The sequence below is a fragment of the Myripristis murdjan genome, chromosome 18, assembly GCF_902150065.1.
Source record: "Myripristis murdjan chromosome 18, fMyrMur1.1, whole genome shotgun sequence".
NCBI classification, from domain to species: Eukaryota; Metazoa; Chordata; class Actinopteri; order Holocentriformes; family Holocentridae; genus Myripristis; species Myripristis murdjan.
Window position 1 is genome coordinate 27,366,390 of NC_043997.1, and position 16,856 is coordinate 27,383,245.

Sequence of the window (16,856 nt, forward strand, 5' to 3'; positions counted from 1 at the left end):
TTTGAGTGAGACCAGTATATCCAGGCCAGTATTTGCCTCATATTAAAAATTATGTATTAACAAATGGAAAATTAGTGCGCAATGGCTTGAATAGTGGTTACGGGTCCATTAAATAGAATTCTGTGGCAAAGACTGAATTCTTGACATTCATGAATGATACTGAATACTCAAGATACTGGCCTTAAATGTTGCTAGTATATTGGTACTGGTATTCAGTACCCAGTAATAGTAATAATCTTGACCCTCCAGTGTTTTTGAAATTTGGTGCTACTTGCCAGATGTGGACTAATGTGTGCAGGTTAAGACATAATCATTTCATTTGCCCTCGAGTTCATTTTGTTAAAACTCAAGGAATGGATTATGAGCATTATAAGGTTTTAATTGTGTTTTCTCCCAGTCTGGAGAAATGCTAATACTTACTGCACTATTGATAATACACTGAGAAGAAAATGTTTACATGTGCAACATATCAAAAAATGTACATCAGCTCTTTTAAAACACTGTCACACAGCCTTTAGCAAAATGTATCACTTTACTGCCAAAGACAAGCTCTAACCGTGAATGGTGGACCTTTACAATCGGTCTCTTCTGTGTGTGTTTCATGTTGCCTGAGAGTGGAGGTCTGTAGCCAAACCCTTCTTCTTCCAAAATATGAATGGATTCTACAGAGTGTTTTGGCCCAGGTTTACCTGCAGCCAGTAGTGATGCCACCCCTGCTGCACAGTAGTGGTAACAGCAGTAGAGCTTTTTCTCTCTGGTGCAGATAAAATATAAGGCCGTAGAGATTTCTAAGAGAAACAAATATGTTGGATATCAGAGAGAATGGAAGAAAGGGAGAGCATGCAGCAGTAGCTGTTGCTGTGCACAGAATTACATTGTTGAACTTCAAGGGTACACCAAGGTTTCAGAAGAGTTGCCCCCTGGCCAGCCTACCTATTAAGTGATCAGAGACACCAGAAATCATCCACATGACCCTGGAACAAGAGATCACTTGTACTGTGGCTCCTTGCTAACACTTAAACATACACTGTGGACAAATTACATGTTCTAATTACATGTCTACATGTAGCAACCCATTAAAATGAGAACCAGTAGCATTTCTAATGCTAAGTAGTAATATCAAAGGACCACACCAGTGTTTCTGCTGATCTTCTCCAAAAGTTATCAGTCATATTTTACTTGATGTCATTTTCCTCCCTTTTATTCAGCTGTTGGTTTTCATTATTTCTACTACAATATGAAAATGTACTTTCAAAGACTTCAAACTTTCCTCACATCAGTATTCCATCACCATAACAAAACAGTTTAATAACAAATGACCTCATGAAGCCTACAGGCCTACAGAGTCATTTCTTGAGTTTGCCTCTAAAGTCTGTCTACTGAATATGTAAATAAAACCAAAAAGAAATCAAAAGATTGTGGATTTCCTTTTGCCTGTTCTTAAACATCCATTATGATAAGAAAATGAACTTTCAGAGACTTGAAACTTTCTTCACACCAGTGTTCCATCAACATAATATAGTTGTCTACATTAGTTTTCCAAAAAGCAGCAGCACTGTTGTGTTTGTTGACGTGAGTCACTTGAAGTTGGGTGAAACGGTCTCTTAGCAGGAAAATAATCCCTGGGAAAATTTTGCTTTATTTTTAATTTATTTTAATTTTGCCAATTATCAGTTTGTTTGTTTGTTTTTTGCAAACAGACCCAACATTCAAAATTACTGGTATGGTCCTTTAAAATATGATTTTTTTTTTCAATCATGATCTATTTTCCATGTTTCCACAGGAAGTGGAAGTGATAGAAAAATGAAACTGTGTACAGCTAACTGGATGAATATGTGGTTGCTACAGGCCATATAATAAAACTAGCTAATGTTAGTGGCCAACTATCTCTCAATATAAAATGCTACAGAGGTAGCATGGCGCACCACAACAAGTGATCTACCAGGGACATGTTATAGATTTTGGTAATGTTCTCCTTACTTAACAGGTAAGCTGACCAATGGGCCGATCTCCCAAAAGCTCCCAAAAGTTTGCATTTGCTTGCGTTTGCTTCAAGAAAACTCACCCCGAAAACTCACCTCTGTCCCTTTATCCACTGTTCGAAGGTGACGACACAATGACTGGTGATGGAGGGGAGTATCTGAGGGCCGAGGACCTCAGGGAGCTGGGAGATGACTCCCTGCCTGGACAGTACCTGGATGGAATGAACTACCTCCGCTTCAGCCTGGAGGGTGCACGTACCGACAGGTGAATCAGACACACCTACATTAAGGTCAAGAGCAATGGAGAATTAAAGTAGCCGAGTAACTGACTTTTGTAGAAAAGACAAGTTCAAGATAAGTTTTGTTCCTCTGGCTATATGGACTCTTGATACCACACTAACATTATTCCTGTTTCTTCAATGCAGTCTCACAAAATTTCATGAAATTTGCACATCCTGTGAAATGAGGTTGAGGTCAGGTTTCGAAAATGAAAACAGCTTTGGTTAAACATAGGCAATTCACAGTTCCGCAAGGTTTTTGTATTATTTTTGTGTAAGACATCTAGATATTTTCTATTTGATACAATGATGGATGATGCCGCCATAAAGTAATGGCATCTTGGCTTTGAAAAATATGATGTAGCTTGAATGAGGGCTGACCACTAAATGGGAACGTGTTGTGCCAGAAAGTACAAGCCACCGTTTCACCCCAAAACACTTCCTGGAATTTACAGCATTATATGAGACGAAATTCCGTGAATTCCGAAAATTCCGACTTGTGGATTACATTCTTTTTACATGGAACTTGGTGGTTAAAATCTCTGCATGACCAACAGTCTTGGGGTCAAATGTTGTTTTAGGGTTAGCTGACACTTTAAAGGACCATCCGAGTGATTTTGTATGTTTAGTGTAATATCTACAAAATGTATAAACTTCATGCTGCTAAGCAGCTGTATTTTAGAACTGCCATATCATTTTTCCTCCCTTTTATCCAGCCACTGGTTTCCATTCATTCCACTATGATATGAAAATGAACTTTCAGAGACTTCAAACTTTCTTCACACCAATAATCCATCACTGTCATGAAGTTGTGACAGGTTTTCCTAAAAAGCAGCAGCACTGTTGTGTTCTGATGACTTGAAATCGGGTGGAGTGAAACGGTCTCTCTGTGGGAAAATAGTCCCCTGGGAAAAGTTTGCTTTAAATAGCCAGTTCTCAGCTCTGTGGTTTAGGAATGTTGATGACTTTCTTAGCCACAGAGGCAGAACATTATAAGGTGTGTTTTTCAACCAGCAAGTCAAATTTGAATACAAGGGATTTCAATTATATGTTGTGAAATCTCTAGTACCCCTGCATGTTTTTCAGTGTAAATGGTTTGTTGCAATTGTAAATTGTTGTAAACAGGCCAGGCATTTAAAGTCACAGGCATGGGCCTTTAAGTGAAAAGATGGAAGATTCAAGATGAAAAAAAAAATGCTTTGAATGAGAGCTAGAAGGATTAGTTGTGAATTGAGGTTGTGAAAGTGGAAGTGAAATGTATCTGCCCATCGACCACTCAGACCTCCACACCAGTACCTTGCCATTATACAACTTCCTGTTTCTAGTCATGTCTCCTCCATGCCATCCTTACCTGGCAGGGAAGTGTACACTATATTGCCAAAAGTATTCGCTCATCTATCCAAATCATTGAATTCAGGTGTTCCAATCACTTCCATGACCACAGGTGTATAAAATCAAGCACCTAGGCATGCAGACTACTTCTACAAACATTTGTGAAAGAATGGGTCGCTCTCAGGAGCTCAGTGAATTCCAGCATGGTGCTGTAATAGTAATGTAATAGGATGCCACCTGTGCAGTAAGTCCAGTTGTGAAAGTTCCTCGCTACTAAATATTCCACAATCAACTGTTAGTGGTACTATAACAAAGTGGAAGCGATTGGGAACGACAGCAACTCAGCCACGGAGTGGTAGGCCACATAAAATCACAGAGCGGGGTCAGCGGATGCTGAGACGCATAGTGCTCAGAGGACGCCAACTTTCTGCAGAGTCAATAGCTTGAGACCTTTAAACTTCATGTGATCTTCAGATTAGCTCAAGAGCAGTGCGTAGAGAGTTTCATGGAATGGGTTTCCATGGCCGAGCAGCTGCATCCAAGCCACACATCACCAAGTGCAATGCAAAGCATCGGATGCAGTGGTGTAAAGCACACCGCCACTGGACTCTAGAGCAGTGGACACGTGTTCTCTGCAGTGACGAGTCACGCTTCTCCGTCTGGCAATCTGATGGACGAGTCTGGGTTTGGTGGTTGCCAAGAGAACGGTACTTGTCTGACTGCATTGTGCCAAGTGTAAAGTTTGGTGGAGGGGGGATTGTGGTGTGGGGTTGTTTTTCGGACGTTGGGCTCGGCCCCTTAGTTCCAGTGAAAGGAACTCTTAATGCTTCAGCATACAAAGACATTTTGGACAATTTCATGCTCCCAACTTTGTGGGAACAGTTTGGAGATGGCCCTTCCTGTTCCAACACGACTGCGCACCAGTGCACAAAGCAAGGTCCATAAAGACATGGATGAGCCAGTTTGGTGTGGAAGAACTTGACTGGCCTGCACAGAGTCCTGACCTCAACCCGAGAGAACACCTTTGGGATGAATTAGAGCGGAGACTGCGAGCCAGGCCTTCTTGTCCAACATCAGTGTCTGACCTCACAAATGCACTTCTGGAAGAATGGTCACAAATTCCCATAAACGCTCTCCTAAACCTTGTGGAAAGCCTTCCTAGAAGAGTTGAAGCTGTTATAGCTGCAAAGGATGGGCCCACATCATATTAAATCCTATGGTTTAAGAATGGGATGTCACTCATGTTCATATGTGTGTGAAGGCAGCCGAGCGAATACTTTTGGCAATATAGTGTATCTCTCTGACATTCTGTGCACAAAGCATTGTATTTACATTTTAAGAGTTAATGCTCATTTCACAAAATTTTGTGAGACTGGGTTGTGTTCCTCTGTTGATCCTGTCCCTGTGTAAATACTGTGGAAATAGTGCTTTTTTCCTGAACAGTGGTGTAACTGTGAAGTTATTCATTTTGGGATTTCGTGTTAACTAACAAACCAGGCGTGTGTGTCCGTGTTTTGGTGTGTTTTGCAACCATTCCTGCTCATACACCATCGTTTGTTCTGTCTCCCTCGTCATGCCTGCATAGTCGAATGCAAAGGTATGTGCTGAAGCTGGCTCAGTACAGTATTTGTCCGTTTGAGACCATCAGTAATAACTCAGTAGCCTGTGTAGCACTTTATGTTAGAATGAGTCCATCTTTTTTCTTCTTTTCTTGTTTTATATTCTGAGTTTGCCTGTTGAAAAGTTCTTTTTAACATTTCAGTGGTGTTGATGCAAGCAAGAACATTAAGGCTACATCCACACAGAGACAAATTTTTTTTGAAAAAACAACATTTTCTTTCCCTTTAAATCTTCTGTCCACATTACCAATGCAACTTTGATCATGCAGTTATTCTCAACAACTTGTATTCATTTGAGAGTTGTGGGAGGAGCGCAACCTCCTCCTCTGTTCATATAAACCTCTCAGCCTTGTTTTTATCATTCCACTTCCTCTTCTCGAAGGTTTTGGATATTGTTAAGACGTTTTCAACCATTTTCCACAATGCATTTTTGCATTCTTGTGTGGACAGAGGTATTTTTGTTGTGTTTTTTAAATGAAAAAATCAAGTTGTGCTTTCAAAAATATCCGTCAGTGTGTGGACATTGCCTAACTTAGTTCTGTAGAGGGCTTCTTGTCCACATGAGCCAGTTTCTATTGTAGGTGTGTGTTAGTGTCTATTCATTAAGGACAGTTCATTAAAACCCTTTCATAGTGTCATTTATGACACATGTTCATGCTTTTATTCCACTTTTATTAGGATAGTTCCCATTTTACAATTCCCCATGCTTTTACATCCACCCCTTATCCCAATTTACGGATTAGTCATTTATTTTTTATTGCCCCTTTCTCTGTAGTTAATAGTTTTCCAAGTACATTCATTACATTTACGTTTTGAGTGCATCCCTGAAATTACTCTACTGGCAATAATTATGCCCATAACAAAAGTATTACTAGTAATACTCACTACAACTACCACTTCTAATAATAATAATGAAGATTACAATGATCATCATAATAATTATGAAATAGATAAAATAAACCTACAGAGATAGAAACCCCTATTAATACTCATGAGTTTTCAAGGGTGTTTTCGTTTCTAGTCCCTTAGTTAATTTCCTCCGCTACTGTGATCTGCATTTTTTACATGAGCATCTTTGTCATCTTCAACCATGTCCTCTTCTTTGCTACAGTTCGGACAGGTCCTTCACCCCCACCCACCACAGTTACTACTCCCCTAAGCGTGAAGGCATGGTGGATGAGACACTTGCCAGTCACCAGGTACAGTGTGGGACCAAAACGACTCCTGAAACCTAGGTTTAGAATTTGAGCGTTTTGAGCTTTTCAATATTGCACTGGTTTTCTTTAGGAACTGATGTGGATTAAGTGAATTAGCTGAATGTTAGCTGGGGAGAAGTCCACCAATGGCAGGAGGCTAACAGTTAGCATCTGGAGCATCCAGCCAGTATCCAGCACTCAGTAACAATGAGAGGAAGATAACACCACTACTGTCCTACACAACAGCTGGGGGGAAGTGCAATAATGTCACATTTTTCAAAATGGGTTCACAGTTTCTTTAAATGCCAGGACAAAATATCAATTATCCGCAGTTGCAGTCATTGATGGTGTGAGGTTGTTAGTTAAGATAAGATGAGATGAGATAAGATAAGATAAGATAAGATAAGATAAGATATGCCTTTATTTATCCCACAATGGGGAAATTCACAATTTGACAAATTGACATCTCTAACAAGAGGCTTGTTTTCTGATGGCAGTTTTCGGCACTTGCCAGGGAAAATGAGAGAGATTCATACCGGCTGAGCTGGGGCACAGAGAACCTGGACAACGTGGCTTTATCTTCCAGCCCCATCCACTCTGGGTACGTACAACCTGCTGGAGGAAAAGATGACTTAACATGCCAGGAAGCTTACATATTCCTGTCCCAAGACTTCATAGTCTTATATATTGATAATAAAAATAATAATAAAACTTTATTTGTATAGCACCTTTCATACAAGAATTGCAGCTCAAAGTGCTTCACAATAAAAAGAACATTTAAATTGAAAATGATGACACACACACACACACACACACACACACACACACACACACACACACACACATCTGTTTCTGTCATTTATGTGATCAATAACTTGCCGAGTATTTAATTATAGGGATACAGAACCACTCTTGGACCTCAACACACACACAGGTGCACACATAGTGAACACATGCACATGCATTCACACATCCCATACTTTGCATTTTGTAATGATACTCTGGATTATGCAACTCAGTCTGACTGATACTAAATGCGGTTTCTTTCAGTTGGTATCTGTTACTGCGATACTGAACTAAATGAAGATATTTGGCTTTATTGCTGTCACTGATAATTTAATCATCTTCTTTTAAGCAGTTATAAACACTGAAGTATGTCATGTATAAGATAATATAGATGTGTAATTGTCAGTAATGTTGTACAATCATATGCACTGTGATACATGGTGAGCAGTATCATCAACGTACCAGATATTTACACCAGTACTATATTTTATCTCTGAAAATCTGATGCTGCTTCATTCTCATGACAAATAACAAAAACCGTCAAGCAAATTGTTTCCTCGTTTTACTTGGTCAGCTTTTGTAGCAACGTATAGGGCTTTGATGTTGGTTTTTATCAGTTCTGTAAATGGAACACAGCAGTTCCATATTTGGTTCGTGGCACCAGTTTGTCAACCAGTTCAGGTGTACTGGGATCCGGTTGGAGACGCTGGTGAACAGATTGATGCTGCTGCCATGTCTTCAGCTGTTTCAGTCTGGCTGCTGCAGTACACTGTCAAGAACCAGGCTGACACTTTGTCTGTTGCAGTTCTTTGTCCTCTTTCAGTTATTTCCATCTGCATGTTTACACTCTGTTGAGGTAACATTGCAATGGACTTTCAGAATCTGAATCAGAAATATGTAATTGATCCCTGAGTTGGAGTTGTGTATCTGTCTGCTTTGCAACAACTGATTAGGTACTTCCTATCAATGTGAATGGATGAAGAAGTTCCCAGATCTCTCTGGATATTGATAGCAAAAATACAGTTATCAACAATAATTTGAGCAAAACTATAGTCTGCACTGCATGTGCATTTTATGCAACAAGTTATGTTAAATGGGATTATGACAATTCTTTTTAAGAAAGTTAGTTGGGGAGTCACCTCAATAGTACGAGTCTAACAGTTAGCATGTGGAGCATCCAGCCAGTATCCAGCACTCAGTAACAATAAGAGGAAGATTGCATCACTGCTGTCCTACACAACAGCTGGAGGGGAAGCGAAATATAATCCACTGTTTCAAAATGGGTAAAAATCCCTTTATCATTGAACCACAAACTGTTCTGTTTTAAGAAATAACAGCACACAAAGTCTCATTGGTATTGAACCAGTATTTAAATTTTTGTTATTGTGACAACACAAGATGAATGTGTTAGATTAAGGTCGTAAGTCAGAGTCTGTGTCAGATCCCAGAGGTTCCCTGCAAAGGTTTTCATTCATCTATGCTTGTCCTCATTCTGTTTTTCTTAAATTTGCCTTGTTCTTTCTCCATGGGTTTATCTCTCTGACTGTTACGCACTTCTGGTTGACTTTTTCTTCCTTCTTGTCTGATATGGTGGTTGTTTCTAGCCGTTCCTCTCCGTGCCATGATCATGGAGACCACAGCAGGTGACCCTCTGCACCTTGGCCTCATCATTATCCCCCTCCTCCTCCTCATCTACATCGTGCTCTTCCTCCCCTCAAAGTGTGCTCTCCTGATGGAGAGATGTTTGTGTGTGTGCTGCTGTCCTTTTCCTGTGTTGCCTCATACTGTAACTCTTTCTCTTTAGATTTACTGTGATTTACTGTCACATTGTGATTCAGTTTGTCTGCCCTCCACTTTGAGTTTGACTTGAGTCAGTTGGATCTGGCCTGTGATTTTAAACTTTCAACCTGAAATGGACAGGTTTAAAAGCCACTCCTAGCTTCAGATGCCACCTGTCAAATTTCACAGAGGTAATGTTTCCACATGGACAGGTGTTGTGATATGGCGAATTTTGGACATCAAGGAATAAAGACAAGGTAGCCCAAGAGACGCCAAGAGGCAGCACAGGTTAAGGACATGTTTATTTCACAGAATGTCTTGTGAATTGTGCATTGCCACTAACAGATATCTGCCATTGTTTCATTTTAGCTCTGATGGATATTTTAGACAAAAAATAAATAAATAAATAAATAAAAAATAGACTGTACCATAAAGGACAATCACCTTAGAACTCATCTTTTATTTCTTTAAGCAGAGAATGATCTGACTTCCATCAAACTGTTACATTTTCTCTCAATTTGTTAACAAAATTGTTTTATTTTGTTTTGTTTTTTTAATGTTTGCTTACCATATTGCACAAAGCCTCTGTGCTGTGTGCCAGTCATGGAAGGCTGTCATGTTTGTTATCTTACAGTTGTGCTGGCTGTGTTGCTGAATTTTGATAACACATATTCCTACGTCTCTGTGTGGTTTTCAGCATTGTGTTGTTTGCATTACTGAAGGCAATCTGAAATTTTAATTAGGCATACTGTCACATCATCACACCCATAACCCCACTCTGTGACCATTTGCCACATTGCATGAGGTGTTAGCAATGGTAGTTTTTCCCCAGCTGAGGTCACGGATCGCTTTAGGCTGTGAGGTCATAAAGCTTGAAACAATGCATCAAGATTTTTGCAGATTGTCCTGGTCATCACCTTACCCAATAAGTGATGTGGACACAGATACCAAAGTCATCTCTATGTTACCAGTAGATTGTTGACTCTGGTGCTCCGTACTAACACCTAAGCATACACTATGTTGAATGATAACAGACCACTAGCATTACCTGAAATTAAGAATGGCCTTTCAATGTTGCTGGTTTATAATGTATGGTCAGTGCTCATTACAGCTGATGTAGACATTTATTTTTGGAATTGTTTCAGGTAGGAAACCACCTTATCATTGATTGTGCAGTGATTTTTAGCTATACACAGTCTCATATCTCTCATCCCATCAACTCCACTTCCTATGGAAAAAAAGTAGTCTGTGATATTTTGAAACACTTTATTTTCAAGTCTGTTTTGTACAAATTGTACCAAGATCTTAAGACAAAACTTAGCCACAAATCATTTCAGATTACTTCCATTTAGCATATTGTGTATGCTAAGGTGTCACAGTAGCATGCGGACCAGAGCAGACAATTTGATTTTGGTGTCTAGTCTCTCATCACTTCATGGTCCATGTCCAGTCTCCAAAAACTGAGTGTACTCCTTTAAGCCTTGTAATTGTCATGGTTTCCAACGCCGTCCTCCTCTTTCACCTCAGCTTCCTTGTCAGCTTTATGGTGGATGCCAGGGGTGGAGCCATGAGAGGTTGCCGGCACAATGGACTACGCATCATCATCCCACCCAGGAAGTGCAGCGCCCCCACACGGGTGACATGTCGGCTGGTGAAGAGACACCGTCTGGCCACTATGCCCCCTATGGTAGAGGGTGAGGGCCTGGCTAGCAGGCTTATCGAAGTGGGGCCGTCTGGAGCCCAGTTCCTCGGGTAAGACCGTAGCATGGTTGGATAAGATAAGATAAGATAAAATAAGCCTTTATTAGTCCCACCACGGGGAAATTTACAATGGATGGATACATGGTTGTACAATAGGAATGGAGGGAAATATGGGGGGAGGGCAAAGGGCGCTGCAGGAATGTGTTGAGGGAGGTAATGATGGAGGCAGTGAGTTGACAGGAGAGATAAGTTTGACTTGGAATGTGGGAAGAGCAGAGGGGATAAAAGACTAGACTAACATGAAGAAACTAGTGAAAAGAGAGAGCAGAGAGAAAGACAGGCACAAACACAACAGCACTCCCTCCTGCATGCAGACCTAAGACAATATTTTCAAGCTAATATGTTGTGCTTTTGAAAACCTTTCTCTCAGCAAAATTAACCACAGTTTTAGAGAGGAGGGACATTAATAATAGGAAAAGAGTTGGATATTATTTATCCTTTGATTAATTGGTTAACTGATATGATTGATATTCAGCCCTATGTTGTTAATTGCACAATGTCATGCCATTGCTAAATGAATCTGGTTCTAGTTATGATTTCTTAATTGGCAGTGAGTACTTTGATATTTCATGATAATGAAACCCTTTTGAATTGATACTGAAAAACTGAATTGGAATTGCAATTGAATAGAAATGTCTATATAAAAAAGAGGGGAAAAGAACAATACAGAACTTGAATGATTGAAAGAAAGCATGAGAGGTAATGGTGCACTACCTGTGTCTTGTACTGATAAGAATTTATATTTGTTGTATTGAGAAGCTCACAACCTGCTGCCCTTTCATATTTTTCAGATTAATTTCCCCCTGCCTCTGCCTTACTAAAACTTTCTATATCTGCCCTTGCTTTTTCCCAGCGCCAGGGATCTACCAGTCTTTGCTCTTCAGCATGCCTTTTTTCTTTCACTACAGCTGCAGTCTAACTCTTTATAACCCCTTCCCTACTGAAGAAAAAGCTGTTTCAATTAACTTGCACCATGATTGATTTGATATGTAGCCTGATAAGTCGCTGTACTTTTAATACAAGTTGGTGCCCCCTAGTGGTAATATTTGAGAAAGCATCATAAATGGAAACTGTTGCACTAGGGTTAGACTCATACACTGGTTCACTGATCTTTTGTGCTGATACTGCCACAATATATCAGCAAACCTATATAACCCTTAGCATAGCATATGCATATAGTCACACCCAAAATGTTTAAGATGATTCCGCAAGGTTTCTATCCTTTTATACCCAGTCCAAACACTGTGTGTTTTTTCTTTCTCACTGCTGCGTATGGACGCTTGGTTGATCACACAGTAAACTACACCTCCCCACCGCCCCTCCACCTCTTAATGAGGGCGAGAGTTTGGTTAGCCGAATTCTCCAGCTTGGCCCGCCGGGAACAAAATTCCTTGGGTAGGGGGAAAAAAGAAAAAATGAACAGTAATGCATATGAAACAATCCATGGATGCCAGTCTCCAGTATTTTCTTTTATAGACCCTTCTTTGTGATGTTATGTTCTTTCTGTGTATTTATATGCTCATGTTCCCTGTACTAGAGTGTTGTGCCACACCTCAACTGGTAGTTTTTGCACTCTAGACCTTGCATTTCTGTAACATTACAATGCTATTCCTTTTCTTTTTTTTTTTACCTAGCCTTCTCCTTTTTGTGTTTGGCTTTGTATGTTTGAGTTCTTCCTGTTTGCCTAACAGTTTTGTGTTGAAGGATAATTTCTGTCATTTTCATGTGGGGTTTAGATGGTTCTTTGGCTAGAGAGTAATTTAGGAACCAAGTGAAATTACAATGCATGGTTGGGCTCTCTGGCTGTATCCACATAAACCATGCAAATCCAACCGCTACTAATGTGAAATGAATGGAAGACAACTTGGAGGCAAATCACTTCAAAAGAATGCACCAACTTCTTTGGAAATTGGATTGTTGGTCAACTTACCTTTCACATGTTATAATAGGAGTGCCAGCAAATCCATAGCATTTCATGGGTTCAGATATCTCTATCCTGAGCACTTGCAAAGGCATTAGCATGAAGAACTTTAACGAATAACTAAACCTAAAAGTGTGTGAAGCCTGACCTCTTGTTCTCTTGTGACATCACCTGCCATCAAAGACCAGGCTTCACAGATATTTGGGATCGGCATTTAGTTACTTGTTAAGTAACCATAAACAATTTGCATTGTTTAGGAGATAGACTTTTCAGTAATGCAGAGTTGGTATTGATTTTTATCTGACAGTCATCTTGTCACATAAATGCTACGTTGACCATTGGGCCAATTTCCCAAAAAGTGACTTGCAGCAGTATTTGATACTTGTAACAATACTCAATACTCACATCGGCACACGCACCAGCCACCAAGAAGAAAAGTATGCAGTTTACTGATGTCATATATGACATGACTTCTAAGCAATGACATCCTTCAAAGTTTCAAAACTAGCTATGTTCCCCGGCCACTCGTAGCGACCACAGAGCAAAGTTGCTTAATATGCATATAGGTCTACATCATCTTATATCAATAATAATATGTTACATGCCAAATGATGATGACGATGACGATGATGACGTTGTTAAAAAACTGAAAGTTACTCTCAGGCCAAAGAATTCTAACATCATATGTGTAGTGCAGCAGTTATCCTTTAATAGCAGTGTTTATCCCGTGATAGATGATTTAGCATGTTTTAGCATGTTGTCACTATGTTGTCACTGATTTTGTCAGGTAAGTGTTACAGCTTATGAATACAAACACCAGGGCTGCAGTTAAGATCACGTCATTTGAGTCCATGTCAATTTCAAGACCAGGACCAGCCAAGCTCTGGTGAAGGCTAGACTCAAAGGTGGTGCAGACCAGAACAAATCAAGTCCCATTTTAGACCAAGAAAATAATGGGTAATAAACAGTCTACATGTCTTCACAAATGTAAAAAAAATAATGATAATAATGAGTTGAGAGTCACCTCATAGTGACCATGAATTTTAACTCCTATTACCTTTACATTCTGGAAAGTAGTGTATCTTTAATTGTGACCAAATGCTGCATCAGTACTACAGCCCTAGCAAGTACCATTTATCAAATACAGTATACCGTAAGTCACTCACAGCACCTACCCTCTACCCCCCCAGTCCAGTAATTGTGGAGATCCCCCACTTTGCTGCCCTGCGGGGGAAGGAGAGGGAACTGGTGATCCTGCGGAGCGAGACTGGAGAGAGCTGGAAGGAGCATCACTGTGAACACACCCAGGAGGAACTCAACCAAATACTCAACGGCATGGACGAGGGTAAACCAATCACTCACCTCCTGATGGGGAAAAGTCCACCTCAGTGGCAGGAGGCTAACTGTTAGGATTTGGAGCATCCAGCCAGTATCCAGCACCCAGTAATGATGAGAGGACTATAGCACCATTACTGTCTTACATAAAGCCTGGTGATGGGGTGGATGAATTAATATCAAATTTTCAAAATGGGTGAAAATCAAAATTTGCCCTAGAAAAGAAGTTGGATATTGTGAATTCTTGAGAAGCAGCATGAGGATACATAAAAACATTATGAGACAACATAAGGAAAAACTACTTATGATCTGAGAAAAACAGGTCAATACAGAAATGTAATATATTGTGCTATATTATAGTAACAGTAATGTCCCTAATGCGTAATCTGCTCTGTTTCCATTGTCCAGAGCTGGACACACCAGAGGAGCTGGACAGGAAACGCATCTGCCGCATCATCACCAGAGATTTCCCACAGTACTTTGCGGTTGTGTCACGCATCAAGCAGGACAGTAATCTGATAGGTCCTGAGGGAGGCATTCTGAGCAGCACTGTTGTGCCTCAAGTCCAGGCAGTTTTCCCCGAGGGCGCGCTCACCAAGAGGATCAGGGTCGGCCTGCAGGTAATGGACAAAAGCATGAAGAGCCATCCTGTGCCTTTGATATATACAGCTACCTGTTTTGTTGTATTTGTTGTGTGAAATCATAGTAGTAGTAGTTGGATTCAGGATGGATTTTTTTTTATCAACACAACATTATAGATGGATAGATGTGATTATAGATGGCAATTTAAAAAAGTAAGAATGGAAACTTTCTTATGTGAGATACAAGGCAGTGTTATTGCAAAATATAAAAAATGGAAAGCTTGAGCATCAGTTGGATACGGCAACCTTAAATGAGTCAAAAGTGAGTTGGTCTAGTCTGCTACAATGGATAACAATGATCAAGAAATTTTAGAATTGCACTTGGAATCCATTCTTTAAATGAAGAAGAAGAAGAATAGTCATCATCATAAATCAAACATTTACATCGGGGAGGACCACTGTTCCCTCTAAACAAATTATATTGTAAGAATGTAGCAATTATCACACTGACCAAATATCAGTATTTTGTCAGTCTTCAATCCAGCCATTACCTCAAAGAGTTTAGTTGTGCAATTGGTTAGATGTAGGTCCATTGTAAAGCTTACTGTTTAGTTAGTTGTTTAAATTAGAGTGAAGCTAATTTTGTCAGAGATGTTAGCCCTGTCCTTCACTATTGTCCTATACTATGCTATACTATTGTGCTGCGTACAGATGATATGGTGGGCTATGGTCCAAAAGTCTAAGTCATTTAGCCTGAGAAACTTGTTGTGAAATCGCTTTGATGAGATGAAAAATAGCATCATCATTGAACCAGATTTCTCAGTATTTATTGAAAGAAATAAAGCGACTTTCATTTAGCTTTCAAAGATTTAACAGTGTATCAAAGTATGCATTTTTCCTTTTTCAAAATTAATTTGAATGGCTCTAAGGGTGCTTTCAGACCTGTGGCCCGTTTGCTTTGTTCCGATTCAGGGGCTAAATCGATACAGTTATTTCGTTTTTCATTTGGGGCGTTTGTGTTCAAAGGGCAACTGTCTGTAGCGGTTCAAAGCTGTAAACAAATACCAGGTGTGAACCAAGTGTTCTCTCATTGGTCAGAAATTACCCCGAAAGAAGTTTCCTCTTCCGTTCTTACCCCGGGAAAAAGAAAATCCATGGAGCATCTTCAGCGTGCGTGGCTAGTTTGTTTCTGTGCAGTGGTGTAGTCTAGTCTAATTCGGGACCTTTTCTAGTGGGTATACGGCGTATATGTGCGTATCACGTAGACTACACCACTGTTTCTGTGTGTTTCTGTGGTTAATGTACCGGTGTTCTGTAACCGAGGAAAACATCCAGTTCTGCCGGGAATCAAGACTGCGCGGGGAAAATAATATCATACTGCAAGAAGACGTGCCATGACAAGGAATTGCCGACGAAGATGGGCTCTGACGCTGGTTGAACCACAGTTATGAGTGAGTTCTGTTGGTTGCTGTGTCGGTTATGTTCTCACTGCAAACGAACCGCTCCAAGGGCTCGAATGGAAGCGAGCCGAGACCACCTCTTCTAGGCGATCTCGGCCCGCTTGTTTTGTCCCACATCCATGCGCGATTGCTGTGTTCTCATATGTCCAAACGAACCGATCTTTAGGGGGAAACGCTCCCTGTTTTGGAACAACTGCTCCAAACGGGACAGGTCTGAAAGCACCCTAAAATTGGCCTATAAGTACACCATAACTGAATGACTATGGACAAATGTGGACCCTGAGGCTAGACCATCTGAACCACTGGTATAGATTTATTACCTACTCTATGTGCTTTGCCAGGCTCAGCCCATGAGTATAGATGTGGTGAGAAAGATCCTGGGGAACAAGGCCACATTCAGCCCCATCGTCACCCTGGAGCCCCGCAGGAGGAAGTTTCATAAGCCCATCACCATGACTATCCCCGTCCCCAAGAGCAACTCCGACCCAGTGGTCAACGGCTTCGGAGGGGACACACCCACTTTACGACTGCTCTGTAGTATCACTGGTCAGAGAGTAGACAACACACACGCACACACTTGCATCCATGCACAGGCCAGCACACCAACCTATACCTGAATGTCTCAATCTTCTGTTTGCACCTATTTGCAGGTGGAACAACCCCCGCCCAATGGGAGGACATAACAGGAACCACACCCTTAACGTTCATCAATGACTGTGTCTCCTTCACCACCAATGTGTCTGCCAGGTACCACAAAAAGGAGTTAATGATCTGAGCTAAGCTTTTACTTTTGCTGCTGTAGCTCTTGCCAGGGAAACTCCTCTGA

General features: G+C 40.6%; 1 protein-coding gene across 1 annotated transcript in view; it reads left to right on the plus strand.

The window, feature by feature from the left end:
• Positions 1 to 16,856, plus strand: part of ank2b (ankyrin 2b, neuronal) — a 119,903-nt gene that overhangs the window by 67,880 nt on the left and 35,167 nt on the right. The window contains 10 exon segments of the mRNA XM_030075794.1: positions 2,106 to 2,247; positions 6,323 to 6,410; positions 6,905 to 7,008; positions 8,798 to 8,836; positions 10,500 to 10,724; positions 12,030 to 12,128; positions 13,845 to 13,999; positions 14,398 to 14,609; positions 16,372 to 16,576; positions 16,681 to 16,777. Of these exon segments, the coding sequence (XP_029931654.1) occupies positions 2,106 to 2,247; positions 6,323 to 6,410; positions 6,905 to 7,008; positions 8,798 to 8,836; positions 10,500 to 10,724; positions 12,030 to 12,128; positions 13,845 to 13,999; positions 14,398 to 14,609; positions 16,372 to 16,576; positions 16,681 to 16,777 (1,366 nt within the window).